At 26.9% G+C, this 26103-nt stretch overlaps 1 protein-coding gene across 3 annotated transcripts; it reads left to right on the forward strand.

Moving 5' to 3' along the window:
• Positions 1-2558: 2558 nt before the first annotated feature.
• Positions 2559-25562, forward strand: LOC145829236 (uncharacterized). 3 transcript variants are annotated; one of them, XM_082936977.1, is made up of 16 exons: positions 2559-2699; positions 7146-7182; positions 7441-7498; positions 9589-9664; positions 11649-11795; positions 12978-13119; positions 14864-15072; positions 15317-15400; positions 15621-15713; positions 15896-16006; positions 16571-16708; positions 19305-19446; positions 22612-22742; positions 23107-23277; positions 24639-24692; positions 24909-25562. In XM_082936977.1, exons 1-16 carry the CDS (start codon positions 2628-2630, stop codon positions 25095-25097), a joined length of 1854 nt encoding a protein of 617 aa, XP_082793103.1. In that variant the 5' UTR covers positions 2559-2627; the 3' UTR covers positions 25098-25562. The 3 variants fall into 3 exon arrangements, with proteins under 3 accessions (XP_082793103.1, XP_082793104.1, XP_082793105.1); XM_082936978.1 differs by having other exon boundaries at positions 16574-16708; XM_082936979.1 differs by having other exon boundaries at positions 14867-15072.
• Positions 25563-26103: the final 541 nt, after the last annotated feature.

Raw genomic sequence — 26103 nt, forward strand, 5'->3', positions numbered from 1 at the left:
CAATTAGTACAAAATGCACAATTTTCGATATGTTTAAATATCGCTCACTGTTAGTTGGAGTCACATGTTCTTTAATTCTTACAAAAAGTTATCTTTCAGTCTCACCAATATATAGGTTGTTCAGATCACCTGGACACGTAAATTTATAGACTAAATTTATCAAAGTTGTTTAGTCTATAAATTTATTTCTATAAAATATTAATCAATAATCTTACAAGAAGTCCAAACTCATCAATAACATCAAGTTAGAATTATAAGTTCAACTTTAAAAAAATTTATTTTTTGCATATGATAAAAACATTTTTGAAAACGAGTCAAATAATATCTAAACTTTAAATGTAAACTGATAAACAACGTTAATAAATGTTGATAAACTTTGCTTGTTAAATTTTTAAATATAGCTCGTAAGTTCAAACTTTTATTATTAGATTGTGTTAGAAACTACTAAATCAATAAGTCTTTTTTAACTTATTGAATTTTGATTTACTCTTTATAAGTAACATCTTGATTAATAATAAGGAAAAGCAAAACTTTAATTACTTTATGGACACGACTTAACATGTACCCGTGGTGTGCAACTCAATAACCGAAAGGTTTTTTATGCACCAGGTCCTAGGACCAAACTTTCTAAGCGTCTTTTTGTCGTTCAATAAACTACAAAAACTGTAATATCAAATTCTCTAATCCGTACATAATACAGTAAAGATTGTTGTTTGCTTAGTAAACTTAATATAAAAAGAGCTTATTTTGTTAATACTTATAAGTTATGCAGTTTGTTTTTAATAATTTTTTTTGAATTATAAAAAAGAAGAATAGATAATTAAAAAAAATAATTAATTGAACGAAACGATAACCAAAAGGTTCCTTTGTACACCAGGTCCTTAGACCAAACTTTTTGAGCGCTTTTTTTATCGTTCAATAAACAATAATAATATATTTTTTAAACTAAGGGAACAAACACAAAAAACTATGAATTTAAATTGTTTTAGTATTAGCTATTTTATAATTCAGTAAAAAGAAAAACTTGCACAGATATAAACTTATGCAGAGTTTTACAAATTCATACTTTTTTTATTCCACCAAAGAAATTTTATATTTTGCGACTACGCTGCTTATCTGAAATGTTAATTTAAAATTTATAAACTCCTGTGACTTGTGAAGGTTCGAAAATATGTGTATGTTCCATTAAATAAAAAAAGAGTGAGTTTAGTAAGTTTTTGTAGTAACATTTAGTAAAAACCGAAATTTTTAGCACCAAAAATAAAATTGAACTTAAAGTATTAAGTTTTTTAATTTTATCTTTAAAAATAGATTTTAATGCAGATTTAAAAAAAGACAATATATTTAATTCTTAAACTCAGTTGTTATTCAAATTTAATTTAACTTACCCATACTTATATTCAATGCATTTTTTAATACTTAAGAAGGGTTCGGAAAATGCGGATTTGCTCAGTTCCTACTAAATCAGACGTTTTAAATTGTGTTTAATTTATTTTGTTCTTAGTTAATTTATGAGTAGTGCTGGTTTATTAATCAATTGATAAAATTATCGGTTTCAAACATTTCATCAAGATATTTATTAGAAATTTACAATATCATGGTCCATGGCTTTCGTGACCTAGCACGTAGTAGAAAAATTAATATATTTTATAAAAACTACTTAATTTAGATTCATAAAGCCCTGCTGTTTTTTATACAGCAACCTTTTAAATAGCGCTACTGAATTTGTGGTTGTGCTAGGAAATTTAATGTGTTTGATATTTTTAAGGAAATACTAATTATTGATTAACCTTTTTTATTTCTGTTACAATAATCTGCGAAAACAGCCTATTTAACATATAGTTTTTATTGTTCACATATACTAACTAAGCATTTACAAACTGTTACAACGCAAAAATAGTTAAAATTTTAGTTTAACTTGCCTCTTCTTAAAGTTTAGAATAACGCTATGATTAAATTAAATAAAAGCAAAAACTTTTCATAGATTAACCAATTTAAGTCTGATCTGATTTATTTTATTTAAATTTTTTTATTTATTTTATTTCAAAAACTTAATTGATGTATTCTTGGGCAAAAAAATATTTTGAAAATCATTACAAGCACAAAAAAAAAACTTCATCCCGTTTTTCTAGTTAAGCGGGATTAAGGCTTACTGAAGCCCTGCTGTTTACTAACCTTGTAGTAGCTGTTTATTAAACGACAAAAAAAACTCTAAAAATATTAGTCCTAGGATAGGACCTAGTGCACAAAAAAATCTTTCGGTTATCGAGTCGCACACCACTTGGATACCTTTTAACGTCTTGTCAAGGACAGGTTAAGGACATAGTAAGTCGTTATCTTTGAAATGTAGTATTAAATTTAGGTTCAATAAAAGCATACAACAAAGGTTTTTTTACTTTTAAAAAATCTTTTTTAGTCTATTTTTGTTTTCAATACTCAAAAATCAATACTCAATATGTTAAGTTTTTAAGTTATTTTCAAGTTACAAATAACGTAAGTTCAGCCATAATTGTCAATGCAAAATCATCAGTTTGTTATTGCATTTATGAAATGCTAGGCAGTGAAGCTAATACATTAGTTGTGCAACAATCCTTCACTCCCTTCTTGGGAAAATTTTGTTCTCTAAAATGTTTTCTCATGAAATTTCTGATCTCGAATCTTTTATAGATTCATATGCAGGCCCAACAGAAGAAAATTCAGTAAGCTACTTTATTTACTGAACATAGTTAATATTTTATAATTTTAAAATTTGTTTACAAAATTTTTAATTGTTGCTATGAAAAATTTGATTAAAAAAGAAAAAAATTTTGCTAAATTAACTTATGTAAACTTTTAAAGTTTAAGCATAATTTAATTTGCAAAAAAACAAAATATTTCTTTATGTATTAGTTATTTAAATAGTTTTAAGTGTTTTAAAAGGTTCAAATCAACATTTCAATATTTTGAAAGGATATTTTCATATATTTTATTTTGTACATGTTTTACTTATGTTTTTGTAAAAACAAAACAGAGAAAAAATAAACTATTTTCTAAAGATTTCTTAGTTACTATAATATTTCATTTTTAAGCTTTTGAGACTTAACACCATAGTAAAAAATGTATTATATTTTTGTTTAAAAATAAACTTACCTTTATTTTTGTCTCACTTTAATTTAAATTTTTTATAATTGGCAATATTACAGATCTGAATATGATTACTTTGTTTTTATTTAATCTTTTTTTTTAAGTTTTAAAACTAAATTGTTTTTATATTGTTTCAATTGTCAACCTAATTTGTATTAATCTTCAGTATATTTCTTTTTCATTAGATAAGTTTATTTATTTGGTTTTATCCAGTTTTAAAAAGCAAATCATATAAATTTGAGTTTATGTATTTATATATATTTTTTAATAGCTTAAAAACAAAAAAAGATTTTTTTTTCCATTTGTTAGATACTAAAAAATAATTTTTTTGTTAGTTTGTTTTGTGTTTTTAATTTTATGTATTAGGTTGCTTTAAGTTTTAGTACTTTTTTATGTTTTTTTTCTATACTATTTTAATTATAGTCATTCAATAAAAGAGTTTGATTTTTAAAAGTTTACAATTAGTAACCAACCCATCAATAGACTTATGGGGAAGCTAAATGCAAACTAGCGCACATGTGTTATAAAAAAATATGCTTATATCTAATTTATTGTTTTGTATTTTGCTTCAAAAAAAATATTTTGGTATATATTGAGTGTCAGCAACCTTTGATGAGTTTAGAGTTGCGTAGCTTATTGTAAATAAATTTAGTATGTACTGTATCTGTACAGGTCATTTATTATTTATAAATAAACAAAACAAGAGTTTTTCTTCAACAAATAACAGGCCAGCTTAACAATAAATGTTCTTTGTAGACATTAGTATTTTTGAAAAGATTTATTTGAAAATAGATATCTATACAACACTGCAATTATTTAATAAAACAAACATTAAATAGGCAACTCAGTTAAGTAAAAAAAGAGCATTTTTGTGTTTTTAAAGTACAAAATGTTTTACTTGCTTCTTCTGCATAAGCTGTTTTAAGCTGAAAAATGACCAGAATTTTTAGTTTGGCAAGCTGCAGTTTGTGGGCCCCTTGTCTATATTTTGGTATGTAAAGTGCATTGAATAGAATATAAAAAGTAAAACCACAAAATAATCAGTTTAAACCGCTTCATTTTTTTTATTTCTTCTAGAACAAATTAAAGCAGATAATAAACAAGATAGTATAGCAGATTTCAGTGGTTTTAATTGTTGGTTTTGAATTTTCAAGTAACAAAAAACATGATTACACCTTTTAAAAGCAATAATGAGGCTGATAATATCTTATTATATTGATCATCTTGGTTGCTGGTATTTAGTTTAACACTTTTTATAGCAAACACTTACATTCTTTTATTATAGATACTATGAACCTAGGTTTTCCAATCTTATTTTCAAAACTGCCCACTTGGTAAAAGTAGCAAAAATAATTTCCTCCCCCCTTTGATAGATTTCACCTCTTTACTATAAAACAATCTATATAAATTTTTGTTCCCATATTAGTTATTGATTTCTGATAGCAAAATTATACCAATGAAACAATGTTGCCTACTTAGAGAAACACTGCTATAAACTGCATAAAATGTTCACAAAAACTATACAAAAATACACTTTATTCTATAAAATTAAACTTGAAATGTTTGATGAAAAAATATAAAATTTATCAAATAACAAAATTTTATTAAAAGTTAATGAAAGGTATAGATCAGGGGTCGGCAGGCAATTGGTTCTTGCAGGGGCCAAATTTCAAGTTTCAAAATTTTCTGGGCCTCAGTTTTAGTTTAGTTTTTATTTTTAATCAGTTTTAGTCACATTTATCTACTTATAGGGGTCTGACGTGGCCTATTTAAAATGAAGTTTTATTTTAGAGTCTAAAATTAATATTTAATATAATACTTATGTCTTAGTACTATTTCTATCATTAATAATGAATTTATTTGAATAAAATAACAATTTTGTTTTTTTCATTACCACCCTACTCTTTAACAATGAAATAAGCAATCTATTAGACATTTTATGTTTGAAAAAAATTACACGATACACAACAATTAAAAATTAACTACAAACACAGTGATGCAATAAAACAATTAATCAAATTTGATATCCATTTCCTCTTCTAGTTCAGTTTTTCAAATTGTTGTTTTTATCTCTTTCTTCCAGTCTTTTGCATTTTGTAGATAGCCATTTCACGTAGTCATTTACAAGCAACTCTCACTGACATCTGTAAAAAACTAAGCTCAAAAAACAGATGTGGATAATTTTGTTCACTTTTTATATAATCAACTTCTATTTATTTAGTTATTATTTTATTTTAAGTTGTTGAAAATAATGTTTTTATACTCAATACACTGTACCCCACATATTTAAAGTTTCAGTTATTTTGTTAAATTAACTAAAATATAAACAAAACTTATATTATTTCATTTTAAACAGCGCAAGTTTTTCTTTTCAAACCCTAAAGTACTTTAATAATCTATTTAAATTTTTCTTGGTTGCAACTTTTTGAAACAAAAAGTCACAATCAGTTACATCAAACCAGTCAGTGTTTTTAAAAGATAAAAAAGCCAAGATTGAAAAACTTTGCCAAATAAAACAAAATAACTTACAAAAAAAAAAGTTTTTGTAAATAGTTTTTGATTTCTTTTAAATATTTCTTTGCAAGTTTCAATATAGTGATAAAATAATTTTAAAAGAAACATTTTTATAATCACATGTCAAAGCAAAGATCTAAATTGTAAAGAATTGACATGTTAGTAAAACACTGTAATGTTTGAACAGAGTTTGTACACATAAAAACCTTTAAACTAAGTAAAACTTCTTATTGCATTGTCAACTTACTGAATCTAAAAAACTTTCCAAACCATGTACGTAAGCTTTTGTATACACTCCAAGATGTTTTTGTTTGAAAGGAAAATTAAAATCTAAACTTTAAAGACAAACTGCTAGAACTACTTTCCATTTTTTTCACATATTTAAGCTTATGTAGTGAAGATAATAAATGGTTTTTAAATGATATTCAGGAACTTAAAAACTAACCTAATAAAAATACTTATCTTTTTTTGAATAGGCAATTTAAAATATAGTTTAGTTTAGCAGGCCTAGTTTACATGCTTGTTGGCCGCAGCTTTTTCTTTTGAAGGCCGCATTCCATTTAAATAAAAAACATGCTCGCGGGCTGCAGATTTACACTTTGAGGGATGCAGTTGGCCAGCTGGCCATAGTTTGCCAACCCCTGGTGTAGATGAATTTTAGATTAAGTTAGTGGTTCTTTAACTCTTCAAAATATGGGCAGAATGTATAAGTTAATGAAAAGTTATGTGTCCACCAGGTTGTAAAGCAAGTACATTATTTTGAAAGATTATTTAAAATGGTAATTATACAAAAATAATAAAGTCTTTTTACCTACTAACAAAAAGTAGTAGAGATAAATTTAGATAAATTAATGTTCCAAAAAAGAAATCAAGTCTTCTAGTTATAAAATTTGTTTCAAAAAGTTTAGATTAGATTTTATAGGAACCTTGGTTATAATTTCAATAAAAATCCTCTCAGCTTTTATTAAGTTTACTTTTTTTTGATAATCTTAGTTTTATTTTACGAAGCAGAAATAAGTTTAATTAAGGAGCTTTTAATACTGATCAAGATTAAAGAAGCATAAATGATTGTAAGTATATATATTTTTTAGTTTTACATATACGAGTCATAATTTTATAAAGTTCACTTTAAAGCTTAGTTTAGATAATAAAAAAGATTAAAGAAGTTTGTGTAAACTTAGTAATTTTTTTACATAGTTGTTTTTTATATTTTTTTTAGGTATGAAGATTAAGTTTCTTATTTATTTTGTAAAAATGCTTTCAATATAATAGATTTTGCTATTAGTTTTTTTAAGATGTTTTAATTTTAGATAAATGAAGATTTAATTTAAAATAATTGTGAAAAAAAAATATTTTATTGTTTTACAACTCTTCATATCAAACTTTCTTAGAATAATTTTTCTTTTGCAAGGGAAGTTTTTGACTTTTTCACTGAAGTTTTCCTTTCTTACAACAAGAAATATTTATTAAAGTTTATAAACTATGTAAATAATTAATTTTTTTTACAGAATCACCACTCTTTATCGCACTCAAGAAGCAGTTCAGGTTAGATTTACAGTTAAAGTCTATCTATTGTTTCATCTATTGTAGAATTAATGTCAATATCAGAAATAAGTTTTTGAAGATATGTTGTTATCTGCTTAATGAGCTAGATTTTTTTTATTAAATCTTCTCTAAGTAATACTTTAAAAACTTTTGTAGCATAAATGAATTTTTTTTTTTATCAATTTATTTAAAAGATTTGTTGTATTGATTAAATTAACCAGCGTGTAATTTTTTTTTAAATTAATCAAATATTTACAGAAATTGACTTTCATGATTATGAATCACCAAACAATAGTGTATTCAGTGAAAAACCAAGGTATATATACTGATTAATTTTTAGCATAATTTCAATTTTTATGATATAAATTTTATTTGGTGTATATATATATATATTTTTTTTTTGATTTTATTGTTAGAAAAACATAATCAAATAATTTCATAGTAGTGAAGTAAAGAATACAAAAGTATGTTATGACTATTTTTGTGTAAAAAAAATTCCATTGTTGTAAATGAATTTTTTAAAGTAAATAAGTAATTAAAAGTCTATTAGTGTTTGTCCAGTTATATATTAGTTGTGTATGCTATGTTAATTGCGGTATTTATTTTGTTTACAGATACTAATTAAATTAATTTCAGGGGTTGCCACACAGTCAGGAAAAGTCAGGAAAAACTAAAAAAAAGACAAAAGTCAGGAAAAATTGGGGGTTTTTGAAAAAAAGTCAGGAATAGTTAGGAAATGTGACACAATTAAAAAAAAAAAAGGTCAGATTTTGTCAGATAAATTTACAAAATTCCTTATTTTCCAAAGCCTTCAAATAGTACAAAATTAATAAAAAATAATTTTAAGTCAGACTAAAATTGCAAAATTTTCATAGAAATTTACAAAATTATTTAATTTCCAATGCCTTCTTTATCTGGTATAAATTATAAAATATCATTGGTAAAACTGCAAAATGTTTCTATTAACATATTGAACAACTACCCTACTTGAACAAGCAGTTTTTTTATGCTCTTTAGTATTGATGATCTGTGGCAAGAACACTTCCATAGTGAAACTGTGATATATACACAAAAAATTTCTTGCATTTCTTTAGTTATGTGATATCTATTATGCAGCCTTTTTTGACATTGTACCTGACTACCCAGCCTGTTGTTGCCTTTATGTGTGAGGACATTTTGTGCATCATTATGATTGCTGTGCATCATTATGAAAGACGTAATTATTACGAACCTCAGCTTAATCAGTTATTTAAGGTTGAATTAAATTATCAAAGCTTCCCTAAAACCTGCCCTTGATCTTGGTTTTGCTGCAACCAATTCGCTTGCAAATCTGAGGAAATAAGACCTAGTTGAGGAACAAAAGGTCTTAAATTTTAACAAAGAATATAGATTATTTCTTATAAAAGCTGTTGAAAATCTCTGGAGCAGAATGGCTATTGGAAGTACATTTGTAAAAAATATGTCATGCCTAAATCCGCATAGCCTTGAAAAATTAGGAGTCACAATTGTTGTTAAGCGTTTTGCCAACATTGTGCACTCCTTAACATAGTAAAAAATGTGCTCCAACTCTGAAGGTGATACTAGCATTGAACAATTTAGAATTTTGGTAAATTGTTCAATGAAAGCATTTAAGTTTAAGAGCTTCAAGCAAAAGGAAGATTGTTTGGACCAGTTCTATTTTGAAACATTAAATTTCTTGCCAAATCTTCTCTCAGAAAAATGTTGCAATCATTATTTTTGTTGCACAATGACCAGGCTGAGGTTGAACTAGGGTTAAGTATTAACAAAGCTCTGCTTGAAAACAGTATGAAATGAGAAACTATTACATCCAGAAGATGAGTTAAAGATTATATGTATGCATACAAACTAGAACTGTATTAAGTTAGAAAATACAAGTATTTTGCTGATAGAGCTGTTTATTGCAAATACATCAATCATACACATATGGTTTAAGTGATATAATGGAAGTTAGATGATTGAATTCATCAAAAAAAACTCTTGTTTTAACCTGTATAAAAATAAGATTGAAAGATTTATATAGTTGTAAGTGTTTGATTAAGTATTTTAGAATAAGTTTAACTGAAGAGTTTAGATTTAGAAAAGTCAGGAAAATTTTAGTAAAATGTCAGGAAATTTTTCTCAGCTTGGTCCGTGGCAACCATGTTATTTAGTTATATCAACTTTTAAAAATCTTTGGTTTTATGATCACAAACAAATATTAATAAACTAATAGTTGATTTTTTATAATGAACATGTAAAAATTTTGAATTAACATTCTTATTAGTTCACGCTTTATTTTAAACATCTTTATTTCCAACAGTTTGCATTCTTAGTGATATTGTTCTTAAGAATATATTTACATACTTTATTATAAATATTTTTTTTCCAAGTAGTAACAATTTTCAGAGGCTTGGAGTGGCAATCGCACCACATGAACAGCATGCGCGCTCACTTCCACGAAAATAAAGCTCCTCTCATACAGGTAGTCATTTAAAATGATGATAATCTTTTTTCTAATCATGTTTAGTAAAACAATTTTTAGCTTTTGAGTTTTTTATGATTGTTAGAAATCAGTTTATAAGCATTCTTATTTAACATATGTAAAGTTTTATATTTCAATAAAAATAAAACCAAAAAATTGAAAGAATACACTTTTTACTAGTTACTGTTGAAATAGTTTAACTAAAAATTAACAAAAGTTTATCAAAAAAATAAAATATTTATAGTATGGGTGTATAAGTATAGCCCGCACGCAAAATTTTACCCATCAAGAATATTTGACCAACGTTTATAGCGTTTTTTTTTTTTTTACAATAACTTTTCAAACTAAACAAGTCTAGCCCGCAAAATATTTTACTGTTAAATCTGGCTTGATGACTACAAAAATTGACCACCTTTTATTGATAACAAAAAAACAGAAGGTAAATGGTATTGCCAAGAATCAAGATACGCTTTGAAATTTTTGTTATTATAAATAATTAAATTAGATTGAACTTAATTTATGCTTTCTATCTGTTTGTTACAGTACAAGTTACATTGCAGCTATAAAACTATTATAAAAGATAATATATACCCATATAAAAAATTACAAAAGCAAAATATGACTATAAGTTGAAATATAATTAAGTTATTTAATGCTAAGAAACTAATTTAGTAAGGGAAACAGTACAAAATAGATTGTGTTACAGTATTAGATTTTAGCGTTTTTTGGATTAAAAAAAGTACATATTAGGTGCCTTGGTTGAACTTTCCATAAAAAACTATTAAAAAACTATTAGTCTACATTAGAGACATTACTCATATTTTTTCCTTGTGTAGTTATTTTTTTATTTATAAAGTTGCAGTAGTTAAAAACACAGGTGTTCATTAACGTTTATACAACTAAGTTTCACTGCTTATCTTTGGGTACAAAAAAAAGTTGTATTAAATAAACTGAACCCCTGTGTTGTCAATATTCCTGCTCACTGTTTCTGTTCAATTAAAGAAATTTATTGTCTGAAATTACCATTGTAAATTTTAGATTGTAAAATAAAAAAAAGACTAAAAAAGATTTTATTTTTGCAATTTTATGATTAAATTTACCAATGTTTCAAAAAAGTAGAATCAATATAATAAATGTGAAAAATTATAGTTAAGTAGGTTCTTAATGACAAACTATTCAATAAAATCAGTTGGTGTTTTTAAACAGGCGAGAAACAGTTTTAATTTTTATAGAGCAATCATTCATACTAAACAAGACCAGCCGCAAAACATTTTATTGTTAAATCTGGCTTGCTGACTATAAAAGTTGCTTGATTATAAAAGAACCACTAAATTTTAAAAATAAAACGGAGTGAAGGTAAAAATTAGTGTTAAAACACGATTCCATATTTTATATTTATGAAAAAGTAAAAATTATTTGATTCAGTCATTTTTCACAATACAGTTACAATTATAGCTATTAAAACTATCATAAAAACTGATATACATAAGTATAAAATGTACAAAAGTAAAATATGGTTTTAAGTTTCTATAATTGATAATTATAATTATTAATAATCAGAAATCAATTTAGTAAGGAAAGCAGTTCAAAAAAGATTTCAATTATGTTTAAGTATTAGATTTAAGCCAGTTTTTTTGAATAATTACAAAATTTAATTACGTCGTTAGGTGCCTGTGTTAAATTTTTATGGAAATTTGTGGAAAGTGTGCATAAGAAAAACTACAAATTTACTTCAGTCATATCACTTAATATTTTGGCCTTGTACATTTAAATTTATATATACCATAAATTTGTAAATGTAAGTTTTAAATTGTGTAATAAAAAAACCTTTTTTAATTAAAAAAAGTTTATTTTGTCAGTTTTATAATTGAGTTTACAAATTTGGAAAATAAGAGCCTAACATATTAAGTGTGAAAATAATTAGTTAAGCAGCTTTTTCACAAGGAACTAACTTATTTTTCCACAAACCAATGTATTTTCACAGGAGAGAAGCCGGATTGAGAACATGCCGGAAGAACTTGTGAGGGAGGAGAGGTTGAGGGAGGGAAGGGAAATTGCCAGTTTCGTCGCAGGTCTCATTCAGAAGAGGCACCAGCACTACAACAACGAATCCATCAGGCCCGCTTTGCAGGTATGCTTTTTTTTGAACAAATATATACAATATTTGACACTGTGTCGATGAATCAAATAAAAGGCCAGTAGATGGCTTAAAATAGGTTAAGATATTATGTACTTGAGTTTAACCTTCTACAAAATATTATTTTAAACTATTTCAATTGAATAATAAACAAAAAAAATTTTTTGACATACAACAAAAAAAGACAGTTTTTATACTTCATTTTTGTCATAAAATTTTTATTTTAAAGTTGTTTAAGTTTTGTTTAGTCAGAATTTTTTAAATATTGTAAAAAACATTTTCTAAAAGTTTGAGGTAGTTATCTTAAAAACCGTAGTATGAGATAGTTTTTAGTGAAATTTAATTTCTTTTTTGCTTTTTTTGTTCGCGCCATCCATAAGGAACCCATCGTACTCTCCAACTTTCACCACCTATTTCTCAAAAAGTTTTTGAATTTAAAAAATATGTAACAAGCAACTTGAAGCTTAGTGAAAAGTTAACAAATCAAGATCAAATTGTGAAAAAAAATGGTTTACCCCCACTATGGCCTTAACTAAGACTTCTTAAAATTGTTAATTAAGATATTTATCATTCCTGAACAACACAGTTGTCAGGTTCTTCAATTTCAGTAAGAAGAATTTAATGAGAAACCTTTTATTTAGTGTTAAAACTCCTTTTTATATACTATTGTCTATGCAAAATAGGTTTTTGTTTTAAAAATTTGTCTACTCGATTTTAAATTTATACAAATGTTATTTTTATTAATTCTTAATTAGTTATATTTATTATTATTAAAATTATGAAATTAGAATTTCTTAAACTTCTCAATTTCAAAGCAACCATTGCAGAGTGGTTAAATTTTCAAGTAGTTCAATAGAACTAAGGAGCATTGTAGTAAGAAACTGTTGCTTAAAATGACTTATTAAACTCTATACTCAGCATAATAGACTTTTGTTTTGAAAATATTGCAGTATTATTTTAGTAAACTTTCATAGTCAGTCTTAGTTTTTCAACCCAATTACAATTCAAAGGTGAGAACGCCAGCAAAAATGTCTCAGGATATTTGAAGTTATATCATTCTCCTTATCAATAAGTCGAGATCTTTAATTGTTATCTTAAAGATAAAAGATTTAAAGTTTCATTTAAGTGGAAATTTTTAGTCTAATCTTATCTTTTTGAAACTATCACGATTCAAAGGTGAGGACGCCAGCAAAAATGCCCGAGGAGGAGTTCGTGAGGAGCCACAACCCTTCGTACATGGACGCCTCGAACCTCAGCCCGAAGGAAAAGAAAATTTTGCTAAAAAGATTTCCGCAGCCCGCCAGCCAACTTGTCACTTGTGAGTTGTTTCGTTTGATTGTTGATTTTGTTTTTGGAGAGTTTAAATTACTTACCAGTGAGTAATGCATGTTTGGAGCTAAAGTTGTAATAATGAGCATTTGAAGAAACTTTTATGTCTAGTTTGTTTTTGTAGTCTTTCTTTTTTTAGTACATATGTTTTACTAAAACTATTTTTTTACTAAATCTATCAAAAAATGTCTTTTTTTCCTTTACTAAAGATTTATACTATATATTAAATTCACTATAATATTCTGAAGTGATTTTTGATTAATAATAAATACTTGAAAGCTTAATATTAAAACTAGTATTATGTAATTCTATTTTACAAATACTAAAACATCCTTTATGCAATTGAAAAATTTATACTACTTTTTAAGCAATCAATCAGGTCTTTAAGAAGTGGTCTATAGATAAGCTTTATAATTATTTAAATGCACTCAGACTATTTGTTTTATTTTGTATTTTACTAAGGGTATTAAATTAAAAGCTAGAATAACTTGATACATACTTACTTAAGAAAAATTAAAATAAAAAATTATAAATAGTTAATATAATTATAAATTATTAATTTTTTTAAATTTTCACGATGTTTTTGAAAAAAATTACTGATATAAAACTTAAATTAATTATCTTAATGTGTGAAAATTATGCATCAAATTTTATATAAAAGATTGTAGTTTATCTTTATAACTCTTGATTAAAAAGTTAATTTAGTTTCTATGTAAAGTTTGTAAAATCTTATCTTTTGTTAGCTTTGTTCTCTATTGATGAGAACTGCTCGAAATTTATTTAGTTTTATTGAAATTGTGTGTCTTGTATAGCTTATTGTATAATTACTGGTCAGTTATGCTCCTACTTTGTATTTAGCTTTGAGTATATGAAAACGCTTTACTTAATGTAATTTAGAATATCAAATTCATATTCCAATGTTTTTCTTTTTTTTTGACTTTCTATGTCATGTTGTTTATTTTGCTTGTTAAAAAAGATGCTTCATTTCTTATTTGTCTTTAGAGTTTTATTATTTTCTTATCATGTGTTTTTAAAATAGATACAATATTTGCTTTTAAAATCAAGTAGATAAAAATGAAAACAATTAAAAATACTTTCACAAAAATTTTATCTCTAAAATATTGCTTTACTGGAAGCCATCTAAATTTTTTAATCTTTTTTGTTTATGGTAACAAATTTTTTTATAAATAGCATTTAAGTAATAAAAGTATATTTAAAGTTAAATAAAACTTAACAAATAAGACAAATTTAACTGCAGTTGCTAATCTAGTTTAATGATAAGTTTTATTGTTTGTTTACAGGCAGATCAAAGATGTAAAAGTCTAAACGATATCTTGTATAAACATTGCTAGAACGCGGTAAAGTTGTAAAATAAACGTCAAGCCAACAAAATTTTGCTTAACTTTGTTGCATTGTTAATGTTTTTCAACTTATATCTTGCTTGTAAGTACAACAAAAGTTGTAGTTTTAAAAGCTTGCGTACATGTAACCACTAATGATCCCTAAGTATCTCTTCTCAGTTTGTTTATCAAACTTTGAACATTGCGTTGTTCAATGTCGTAACTAAACTCTAGAAATGTTATGTCAGTTAAAACTAAATGGTTACACTGTTTGCAAGTCCAAACAACAGTAAAATATGTTGTTATGAATTATCAAGTCAGTTAACTTGTTTCAAACAAATGTTCTTTTAGTTTTCTTGCTCGTCTTAGTTTCGAAAAAAAAAATTTCACCAGCAGCGGAGCCAAGGTCGCCGAGCAACCGCAGCAGGGTCGCCGATGCGTACAACCAGATGGTGACGTCACCCCGGCACGCTGTGACGTCACAGGGCGAGGGAATGGAGATGCTGAGGAAGCAGATCGAGCAGAGCGGGGAGTTCGTCGTCGTCAGGAAGGAAGAAGTTGAAGGTTTGAAGAAGGAAGAAAAAAAATCGGAGAGCAGCAAGGTTTCTTGTTGAGTTTTGTAATTTTTCTACACTTTTTATAATAAATGTATGAACTAAGTTGTGTTGAATAAATAAACGGGATTGTATTAAATATAGACATATTTAAAACAAAATATATTATATTGTTGTTATATATTATATTTTACTCATGCGCTGCCCTGAGCTATAAAAACTTAACAGTGCTGTTTGTTTATTCAAAACTTAAATGCACTAAATCTATAATAAATACAATAAAAATAAACAGCAGCAAGACAAAAGTTTCACTAGGAGCAAGTCGAGAAGCGATGAAGACGACAATTGGAGAAGAAAATCTTCAAAAACAAGTGAAGTAAGTATTTGTTGTATATGAGTTTTTTTTAATTAATAATTATAATTACTTGAATGTTTCAAAGATTGATGTTCAAAGTGCTTTTGTTAACCTAGTTTCGTATAAATTTAATATTTTTTAATAACATGTATGCTACAAAAGTTAAAGTAAATACCACACATGTACAATTACCAGTGTAAATTGTAATATTGCTGTTAAAGTTTTACCCACTTTAATGTAGAAGGTACGGAAGAAGAGCGCGGCTGCTGACGAAGACACTAACTGGAGAAAGAACAGCTTTTCAAATGAGTCTGTAAAATCTTCTAATAGCAGCGTCAGTTGATTTGATTACGATTAAGTATTATTCGTGAAATTTTTGTATTTAACCATGCATCTTTTAACAAGTATAAGTACAACCCATTTTAAGATTGAAGTGGTTCTTAACTTGTTTTTACTGAAAACAAAATGAAACTCAAGTTTGTAAAATGCTTGTTAAATTAAATTTATAATATTTAGGAGCCACCAAATTCGCCAATAAGAAATAAGCAACTGGACAATCGAAATAACAACAACAAAAGCCAAATAAGCAAAGATGCCAAAGCTTTCCTCAAAATGCAACTTGAACAAGTTGGTTTGAATTTAAAACATTAAAAGTTTACTCACAAAGCAGTTGATATTTTCTTTTGTATCAACCAACAGTTTAAATATTACTAAGATAGCAGTTAATAATAACAAATTAAACAGTATTCTTTCTTTAATAAACTAACACATTTTTCTGTAATTTGTTATTACTATATATTCCAGTGAACTTGTTTCGCTAGGATCTTTATTAGCAAACGCTTTAATTTTTATTTTGAATGGTCAAGGTAGCAGTTATAACTTTTAATTTTCAGTTTAAAAGTAAAACACTTTAGAGCGTAGCTTAATTATTTATTTATTTATATTAGAACCTCTACGCGTATAAAATTAAAATTAAAAATAGGATTTAAATGCTTCTATGAAATTTTTAGAAGAATTTTTTAGTCATTACAAAATTACTTTACTAAATATTTTTTAAATATATGATGTTTAATACTTAATAAAACTTTTGAAAAAGGTACCATTAAAGCTTGTTATTTAAAATTAACTAAAGTTTATATTCGAACTCAAATTTTGTTTCAATATTTTCCTGCTAAAGCTCTAACCTTTAAGCAGAACAAATCGGAAGAAACTAGGGAGGAGAAACAAAAGAGCACCGTGAAAAACGATGAGGGCGGGAGAAAGATAAGCAGAAAGGCGAAACACCGGATTTTCAGTTGGATCGCCAGTGGGGATGCACCTAACAACAATGTAGTTTTGATATATTTTATTAAATATTTTGAATCCGCATTTTTTTGATATGAATTATTTTTAAAGCCAGTTTTAGTTTGTCAGAAAGTATAGCGTAAGCAAGCATTTGTTTTTAGCAAAGATTGAGTTTTCAGATTTTTTTCTTATTTTGTTAATAACTCTTTTTATAAAGCTTTTTTTATAAATAGATATATTTTTTCAAAGAACTTAAAACAATAAACAACAAAATTTGCAGACTTATTTTTTTCAAAAAAGTCATTCAAACAAGACATTCAAACATCAATTTACAGAATCGAGTTTTATTGTCGAACTACCAGTGGGAGTCGCCGCTGGCGGCGGTGCAGAGTTACTGCGACCGCTCATTCACCGACCCCATATACCAGTTCGTCGCCATGGATTTTTCAGACCTGGTGTACAAGTGTCAGGTGAGGGGAGACGTGGGTGTCGGATCAGGGAAAACCCCCGGAATGGCGAAGGGCGACGCAGCGTTGACGCTGCTCAACCGGCTAGCCAATAAGAAGGCCGGATTTACCTGCACGGTGAATTTTTGAAAAAGAAAATAAAAGAAAATTTAAATTATGTTTTGTTAGCTTATAATTTTTTTTTTGCTAGGATTTGAGAAATATTTGTATTTTATGTAGTTTAGATTAGTTGTATGTTTTTATTATGTATTAAAATATAGCGATGGTTATAAATAATACAACTGTTGAATTAGAAAACAGGATTATTTTTTTATTTATAACAAGTAACTTCTTATTTGTTTACTCAAAAAAATTGATAGTTTTTTTCAGCTGAAAAACGTTGGTTTGTTTTGTATTTAAAAATGCTAGTGGTTATGATGAATAGGCTCAGCAAGTTTTGCAGTTTAAACAATTTGTTTTTATCAAGTTAAAAAAGTATAACTAGTTTAGTTAATATTATATCTAGTAATTATAACAGCTGAATAAGGAAAATCAGAAAAGATTTTTAGGAACTTAAGGTTTTTGATAAAAGTAAAAACTTCGGTAGTTTAGTTTTTTACAAGGTTTTTATTAGGATATGAAATGTGAACAGTTTTATTTGGGAAAGTCGATATACAAGATGTCAATAAGACTTAAACAGGGTTGCCATAAGGTCAGAAAAATCAGGAAAAGTCAGGAAAAACTAAAAAAAAAAGTCTAGAAGAAATGGGGTATTTTAAAAAAGTGAGGAAACTTGACAAAATTTGAAAAAACGTCAGATTTGTTAGTTCAAGTTCACAAAATTCCTCATTTTCCAAAGCCTTCAAATGTTAAAAAATAGTTAAAAATTCTTTAAAGTCAGACTAAAATTGCACAATTTCCCAAGAAATTTACAAAATTACTTAATGTCCAATCCCTCATCTGGTAAAAATTAATAAAAAGAGTGAAAAAAAAAAATGAAGCCCATAAACTGTGGCTAGATTTAGAGAAACGAATCTTTTCGATAAGTGTAGGGGCAGCAGATGAGAACGATTTAAATAAAATGAGGCAAATGGTTTTAACTGCCAAGAAAATTAAGCGGTATGCAGACCAGATGAAGGAAATCATATCTTCATTAGATGAAGAGGTTTAAGTGCTAATAAAGAAACGGAGAAAATAAATTTTAGTACATCTAGTAAAAAAAACTGTGTTTGTTTAAGTTCTTTATTGTTTAAAGGTTTTATTTGTAAAAGTTCGTTATTGTTTTAAGGTTTTAGTTGTAAAAGTTCGTTATTGTTTTAATTTAAGGTTTCAATTGTAAAAGTTCCTTATACGTCTTTTCGTATATTTAGATAATTTTATGTTTGGAAATGCTAAAATATTGTTTCTTTTTTCAGACAAGTTGTGTTTATAAGTTATAAAATACAAGTATTTTGCTGATAGAGGTGTTTATTGCAAATACATCAATCATAAACAGATGGTTTAAGTGATGTAATGGAAGTTAGGTGATTGAATTCAGCAAAAAAACTGTTGTTTTAACCTGTAACAAAATTAGTTTGAAAGCTTTATATAGTTTTAAGTGTTTGATTATGTATTTTACAATAAGTTTAAATTCAGAGTTTGATTTAGAAAAGTCAAAAAAAATTTAGTAAAAAGTCAGGAAATTTTTCTCAGCTTGATCTGTGGCAACCCTGCTTTAAATTATATTTGTTTTCATAAATTTTTTTTATATAAAATATAATTATAGGTCTATATTAGGTTTTAGTTTGTTTTAACACTTTCTAATACTTCATGGCAAGGTTAGCATACCTTATACAATCAGAAAATTTAAATATAAAAGCAATATTTTTTGATGGAATAAATACAATAATCTAGCAAGCAGATAATATCCATTTAATTGTTTGCTGTCCATTTTATTATTAAGTTTTGAGCTAGTTTATTCAATGATATGTCAAAATTCATGCCTTTTCTCGGAAAGTGATGAATTTCAATTAATAGAAAATTTGCTAGAATATCTTTAGTTTTTTTATAAAGTAGTATACCTAATATCATAGTTCAATTTAAAAAAATCTCTGATGGTCATACCTTACCTCACTGTACCGTTTCGAAATCTTGTTAACATAACTGAAAGCTACAATGCCGCTTAAAATTGAATATTAAATCACATTTTTCGCCAGGAGCCGAAGCAGCAGACGCTTGACGATTTGATGAGGAAGCTGGGAATTGCGGAGGGCAGCATCGACGACGCCAAGATGACGGTCTTCATGGAGAAGGTGCAGTTGAGCGCGAACACGGAAGAAAAACTGAGGAATTACGCGAGTGAGATGTTTCAGTATGTAGGGATGGGTTCGCACTTGTCAGAAATATAAATTTACCAGTTGCAGCTCTTTCAGGGCTGCCACAAGGTCAGAAAATCAGGAAAAGTCAGGAAAAACTTAAAAAAAATGACAAAAGTCAGGAAAAAATGGGGGTTTTTGAAAAAAAACAGGAAACTTTACAAAAAAAAAAAAAAAGTTAGATATTGTCAGTTTAAACTTACAAAACTTCTTATTTTCCAAAGCCTTCAAATGGTAAAAATCAATAAAAAATTATTTTATCAGACTAAAATTTCAAAATTTTCCTAGAAATTTACAAAATTACTTTCCAACGCCTTCATCTAGTATAAATTAATGAAATATCCTTTATAAAACTGTAAAATTTTCTATTGATATATTGAACAACTACCCTACTTAAACAGGCTCATTTTGTATACTTTTTAGTATTGATGATCTGTGGCAAGGATACTTCCATAGTGAAACTGTGATATATACACAAAAGTTTATCTTGCAGAAATTTAAAATCAAAGTGTTTTTTGTTTAAGTAAAGAATTAAGTTCTTTATAATTAAGAACTAAGTTTAGTATTTTATGTAACAAGTTTATGTGTATACTATACCTCTTTATGTTTTTTTTAGGTTGTTTAAACTTAAATAATAAATTGTAAGAGAGGTATATTCCATGATAAATTAACTTATTTGTACTTTTTTATAGAATAATTTAAGTTTTTAAAATAAATAAGAGTAGATTTATTTGTTACAAATTTTATACTAAATGATAAAAGGAAATATTTTATATAAAAGATATATAGTTCACTTTTTTATGTATTTTTTTACAGTTACTTTAGTATATTCTTTTCTAATTGATTTTTAATTTAAGGATTTTATATTAAATATTTTAGGTAGTGTTTCAAACTAAGTGAACAATTTATATAAGTATTACATGTTTTAGATAAATATTTTTCTTAATAAGATATGCATATATATTACCTTCTAGGTTATTTTACAACTTTTATGCTAAGTCTGACTATATTTTGCTGATAGAGCTATTTATTGAAAGTACATTAATCATACACTGATGGTTTAAGTGATGTAATGGAAGTTAGATGATTGTATTTCAGCAAAAAAACTGTTGTTTTAACCTGTATTAAAATTATATTGAAAGCTTTATATAGTTTAAAGTGTTTGATTACGTATTTAAGAATAATTTTAGATTAAGAGTTTGATATAGAAAGGTCAGGAAAATTTTAGTAAAAAGTCAGGAAATTTTTCTCAGCTTGATCTGTGGCAACCCTGCTCTTTACTCAAGAACGTTTTATTTTGTTTGTTTTTCATCGTAAGCTTGTAGCTCAGTCCTCTCGTAAAAAAGTTAAAACAAATTTTCAAAACAAAATGATTTTTGTCAATCCTAGCATGGTTTAAAAACAAAGAGCGACTTTAGCTATCAGTGAACAATATTATTTTTTTCTTCTTTGTTAAACGATATAGTTTGTCACATAAGTAAAAAGTTCAAACTGTGAGTTATAAAACGAAAGATAAGAACAATTTATATCAATGTATTAAATTACTATCACAACAAAAAGGATGAAGTAAATATTTAAGAGTAACTAAAATATTACTCATTAGTATTCAAAAGTAGATATACAATTAAACCATCTATAATTTGCAATTGCTTTTGTAATAAAATGTTGGTTTTACACTCATTGTAAATTTATGATTAATCTGTTTTTTACGGTTGTATGAAAATTGGTAGTATTATAAACTAGCCTTCGTGGAGATGAATTATTAATTACACATTTTGAGGTCTTTTTATTTTTAATCGGTTTCTATAGCCGTTTTAAGATTAATAGATTTCTTTTGAATGTAAATTAAGTTTTATTTGATTGATGGTTTATTGACGAACACTGTCCTAATAAAAAAAGGTTAAAAATAATCATTATAGTTTACAATCTATTTTTCTACTTGAAAAATAAAAGTTTGTGGTAGGTAACCATGATTTAAAACCCTTGGTTAAAAGTTTAGCCGATTAAACAAACTTAATACTGGCTATACTTAGATTAAATTGCAGTTTTACTATTTAAAATTCTTGAAATTAGTTTTTTTTTAGTTTGGTTCACTTTTAGTTTTAAGTATGACAAACTACACCTGCTATCATAAAAAGGTTTAAAAGTTTTATATTACAAATGTTTTATACAAGTTAAATTTTGTTGAAATTTAACATAATAGAATTATTAAATTTTATAACTCATAGTTTAACCAGATATTATTTTTAGACTGTATTTTACTTAAAAACTTAAGCATCCACACCAGGGCTTCCCAAATTTGTTTAAAAAAGGCTTCCTTTAAGCAGGTTAAAAAAGCTATGGCCCTCGCCAACAAGATTTCTCAAAAACTTACCATTAAAACCGACTAAGACCTTTTTTTATTATTATTATTCTTCATCATCAATCCCAAGATATCTAGAGTAAGTTTCAAATTATGGCCTTGTGGCTCCCCCTTTTACAGCTTGTGACCCCTAAATTTCCTTTTTTTTTTCCATATTATCTAGCATAATTTTCAAAACTACCATTAAAAACGACTAAGACCTTTTGTTTTTTTGCTCTTCATCTTCAACTCCAGAATATCTAGTGTAAATTTTAAATTATGACATCATGGCCCCCCTGTGGCCCCTTTTTTGCTCATAGTTTCAATTTTTTAAATCAATCAAGTGTTTTAGTCTAATTCGTATTTAAGTTTTAGAAGTCTAAGGCAGTATTAAATTGCAACATAGTTATCAACTACTTTATATTAACTTTTTATTTCTGTTGACAAAAAAAATTTTTGTCTTGATGTCAAGTTGAAGTTTTATATTTTTTTAAATCGACTTATAGTTAGTACTTTCTTTTGTTTTTATAGCTAACTTATACCCTACTTAATAGCTAAAAAATGCTCTTATTCCATATGGCTTAAGTTAAAGTACATAAGTCTTTTAATGATATATTTTAATCATTTGCAACTGTTTTTACTTAAATGTTAATAATCAAACCTTAATTACATAAAAACTATTTATGTATTGTTTATTGATAACTTTTTTTAAGTAACTAATTTTTTATGTATCCCGCTCTTCAACAATTATCAATTTTAGTACAGGAGGTTTATTAACTGATATTTTCTATTTGCAATTTTCAACAGACGATTTGTGCGAGAGGGCGATGGAGCACCCCAGTTTCGGATACGGGGCTTCCCTGTTATGCAACCGGATGTCATGGATGATGGTGGAGCAGGGAACCAAGTTTAGGAGCATGGTCTTCCAATATTTGCAAGTTTGTACTTATTATCATAAATTTGATTATTTTTTTATTAATTTTTGTGTTATGGTGTTTCAGTATTTACAGGTTTTGTATTTATTAATAATACTATAATTTTATCATTTTATTATTGCTTTATATGTTTATGTGTTTAATATTTGCAGGTTCGCTGTTTGTTGTTTGCAAAAATTTGTATAAATCTAAACAAGTTGTTGTTAAATAATAAATAAGTAATTATAAATGAATAAATAATAAAAAAACGCTTAAACTGAATATGGGTAGTATATTCACCACCCATATTCAGTTTAACCTGTACACCTGTATTAAAATTTAGTTTTATCTGCCATCATTTGAAAACCGGTTGCAATTTTTCCAACAGAAACAGTACAGCGCGAGGGACAAGTTGTTCAAGCAGTCGTTGCGTCCGGACGACCACAAGTGGATGGGGTTCGTCCACTTGCTGTGCCACGTCTACCTCAACGTGCGCGTGCCCAACTCAACTTCGAGGTTCAACGTTCTAGTGCAACCCGTGTACAATGCCCTCTTGCAAGTGAGTGAAAAAACAGTGAACTTGTTATTTGTTTTTTGTTTAACAGCGGTTTTAATCCGCTTTGACGCAAAACCACGACTATGATAAAAATCAAAAAGCTGGTAGCACTATATCGTGAAGTAATCTAGTCGTTGAAGTTAAAGCACATTTTCATAGGCTTTTAGTTTCACGTTGAGTGCCAAAAATGTTTGAAATAATTAGTTATAATTGACTTAAAATATGTGCAGTGCAGTAACAAAGTTATAATTACTTGTACCATTTAATTCTGGCTCTGAAAAATTCCTTCAGTCGTCTTACTTAAACAAAAAAAGATAGTTGTATTTAAAAAAAGATGTAAACCTGTTTTTACATTTTATATTATTCGAATAAAGTCAAGTGATGGTAGATTACCACAAAACAGGAAATCAAAGTTTGTACATTAAAAGAAGTATAACATAAAACTGCTAATTACAACTATGAATTTTAGATTTAAAAAACTTGCTTATTACAAATTTTAATTTTTCTATTTTTATTTAAAAACAGCTGTAAAACAGAATTAAGAACATTCTTAAATTCTGATCTACTGATTATTATTATTATTATCATTTAGGGTTATATCAAGAAATTTAACTAGTTATTATTTTTTAACTGCAATGAGTACTTATCAAGTTTGTTAGTATTATTTTTGAAACTGCATTTTAAGAGAATACAAATAAAGGTTTAAAGGATTACTTGAGTTTTATTTACAACCTTAGTTATACACCATTTTAATTTTCATTAATATAAAAAAGCAAAGTATTTAAAATTGCCTTTAGAAAACTTAAAAGAGTGACTCATGTTTGTTAAGCAGTTTGTCAAATGTTAAAGTAACAAACGGCCACTAAATTATCACCAATTTAAATTCACATTCCTAATTACTTACATAATACCTTAATTTTAGCTGTACGTAGAAAAATTGTATTAAAACAGTTTACAAATATTGAAAACTATTCGTGGTGAAGAAAACTTATAATGGTAAGAAAAACTATATGAATGCTGGAGTTGGCTTAAATTAAAAATGCTGCAGTTAAGTTGGCTGTAGGCGTTTCAAATATTTATTCTAACCGCCTTCATAAACACCTTGAAATTCATTTGCTTTCCGATAAATATTTTATTAGGAACCGTTGGTGGTTTTGAACCCTTAATTTACAGATGTCGTTGAATTTCGATTGTTTTTTTATTTTGAATATAAAAACGCAGTTGTTGTAATATTTAAATATGTATTCATATCAACTTAAGTCAAACAAATCCAGAAATTTATAAAAATTTCAAGTTGTTTATAAATACACAAAATATAAGTAATATGTAATGTGTTAAGTATTAAAATAAAAATCATTTTACAGGTTTTAAGAGCAGACCAAGTAACTGAAAACCACGTCAGTTGTTTCGGTGAAATGGTTAGATGTGTTTTATAAACTGTTATTTAACTATTATTAAACAACAATTTTTTATAGTTATTTAAGTGTATGTAGGTAGTTTTTTGAAGGTTTTTTTTTCTATTACAAATATTTTTTACCTCATTTCTAAACTAATTATAAGTTATTATGCAACTCAAAATAAACTCAAATCAAATCTCAATTGGCTATACTCAATGTGTAACTATGACGTCACAGTTCAAGCTGACGGGGGCGGCGTTGGAGGAGGACGACCCGTCCACGATGCATCACCTCGTGTCGGAAGTGAGGGACTGCTCGCTCACCGTGGAAGACTCTCGGGTGAGGGGGATTTACCTCAAGTGCGTGCAGGTTTACGCGGGAAGGTGGGGAAACGTGGAGCTGGCGCAGAAGTTTGACAAAAAATAATTTCACTAAATTTTTTTAGGTAAATGAATGTGAGAGTTGAAAAGCTATTTTCTTTATTTCTTTATCAAATTAAACTTTACTTTTTTTTTAATACTTAGCACTTTTGTTGCTCGTTTCAGTGACAAGAAACGTTGCGAATACAGCCTCAACGTGTAGCAGCTTTTTATTTATTTCAACTAAGATGCAACTTTTTCTTTTTTACTTTCCAAAATATTTCTACTATATTCAAACGCCGAATGCTTGCTTTTTACTCAATTCGTTTTATTTATTCAAGTTCAAGCTGTTCGTTTTTTGGCCTTGTTTAAATATTTTTTTCTTTAAAACACCAGTTGCTAACAACGGTAAAAATATTCAACGAAATACAAAGCAAGTTTACATGGTGCAAGACTTCATATAATCTTTGTGACTATATGAAGTTAATTAAGTGAAATGCGTATAAAAGTTGCTTTGCTGCTGCCAATAAATTATACCAAAAAAATACATTTACTTATATATATATATGTTTAAATTTTTGCTTTAATTTTACTTAATTTTTCCTTGTTTTTTTTTGAATTTAAGTGTCATGTATGTTATCAATTTTCAAAAGTATATATTTAAAGAATATATACTTAATTTTATACTTGATAAAAACAAGTTCAACATCACTTCAGCATAAATTTTGTAGAAATAGGAAATTAATATATATTTAACTCATTTCGTCTCAAAATTCGTTTCAATGTTTTTTTTGCAATATGATAAATAAACTGCACTTGGTTGAAATAAACTGGCTTGTCAACTGACAGCTAATAACGACAAGCTTGCAGGAAAATATAGGCACTTCAGTTTAATATGAGTGTCGTCAATAACGCGATGTTAAGTGACGAGTTTGCATTATGACGTAATAACTAGATGGACCTTTGACTTATATGCTGGTGACTGATGTCTGTTCTTAAGAAATGTCAGCAAAGAATAATTCTTATAAGCTACATATTGAGTTTTAGCAAATGTTTTAACTTTTAAAACTAAA

The sequence above is a fragment of the Thalia democratica genome, chromosome 2 (genome assembly GCF_965202585.1).
Source record: "Thalia democratica chromosome 2, ktThaDemo2.hap1.1, whole genome shotgun sequence".
NCBI lineage: Eukaryota > Metazoa > Chordata > Thaliacea > Salpida > Salpidae > Thalia > Thalia democratica.

What these genes read in the sequence shown, in the direction of transcription:
- LOC145829236 (XM_082936977.1), top strand. Translation starts at nt 2,628, where the DNA reads ATGTTTTCTCATGAAATTTCTGATCTCGAATCTTTTATAGATTCATAT. An exon ending in AAAAATCGGAGAGCAGCAAG is followed by an intron (nt 15,073 to 15,316) that starts GTTTCTTGTTGA and finishes AAAAATAAACAG; the next exon opens with CAGCAAGACAAAAGTTTCAC. An exon ending in TGGTCTTCCAATATTTGCAA is followed by an intron (nt 22,743 to 23,106) that starts GTTTGTACTTAT and finishes TTTTTCCAACAG; the next exon opens with AAACAGTACAGCGCGAGGGA.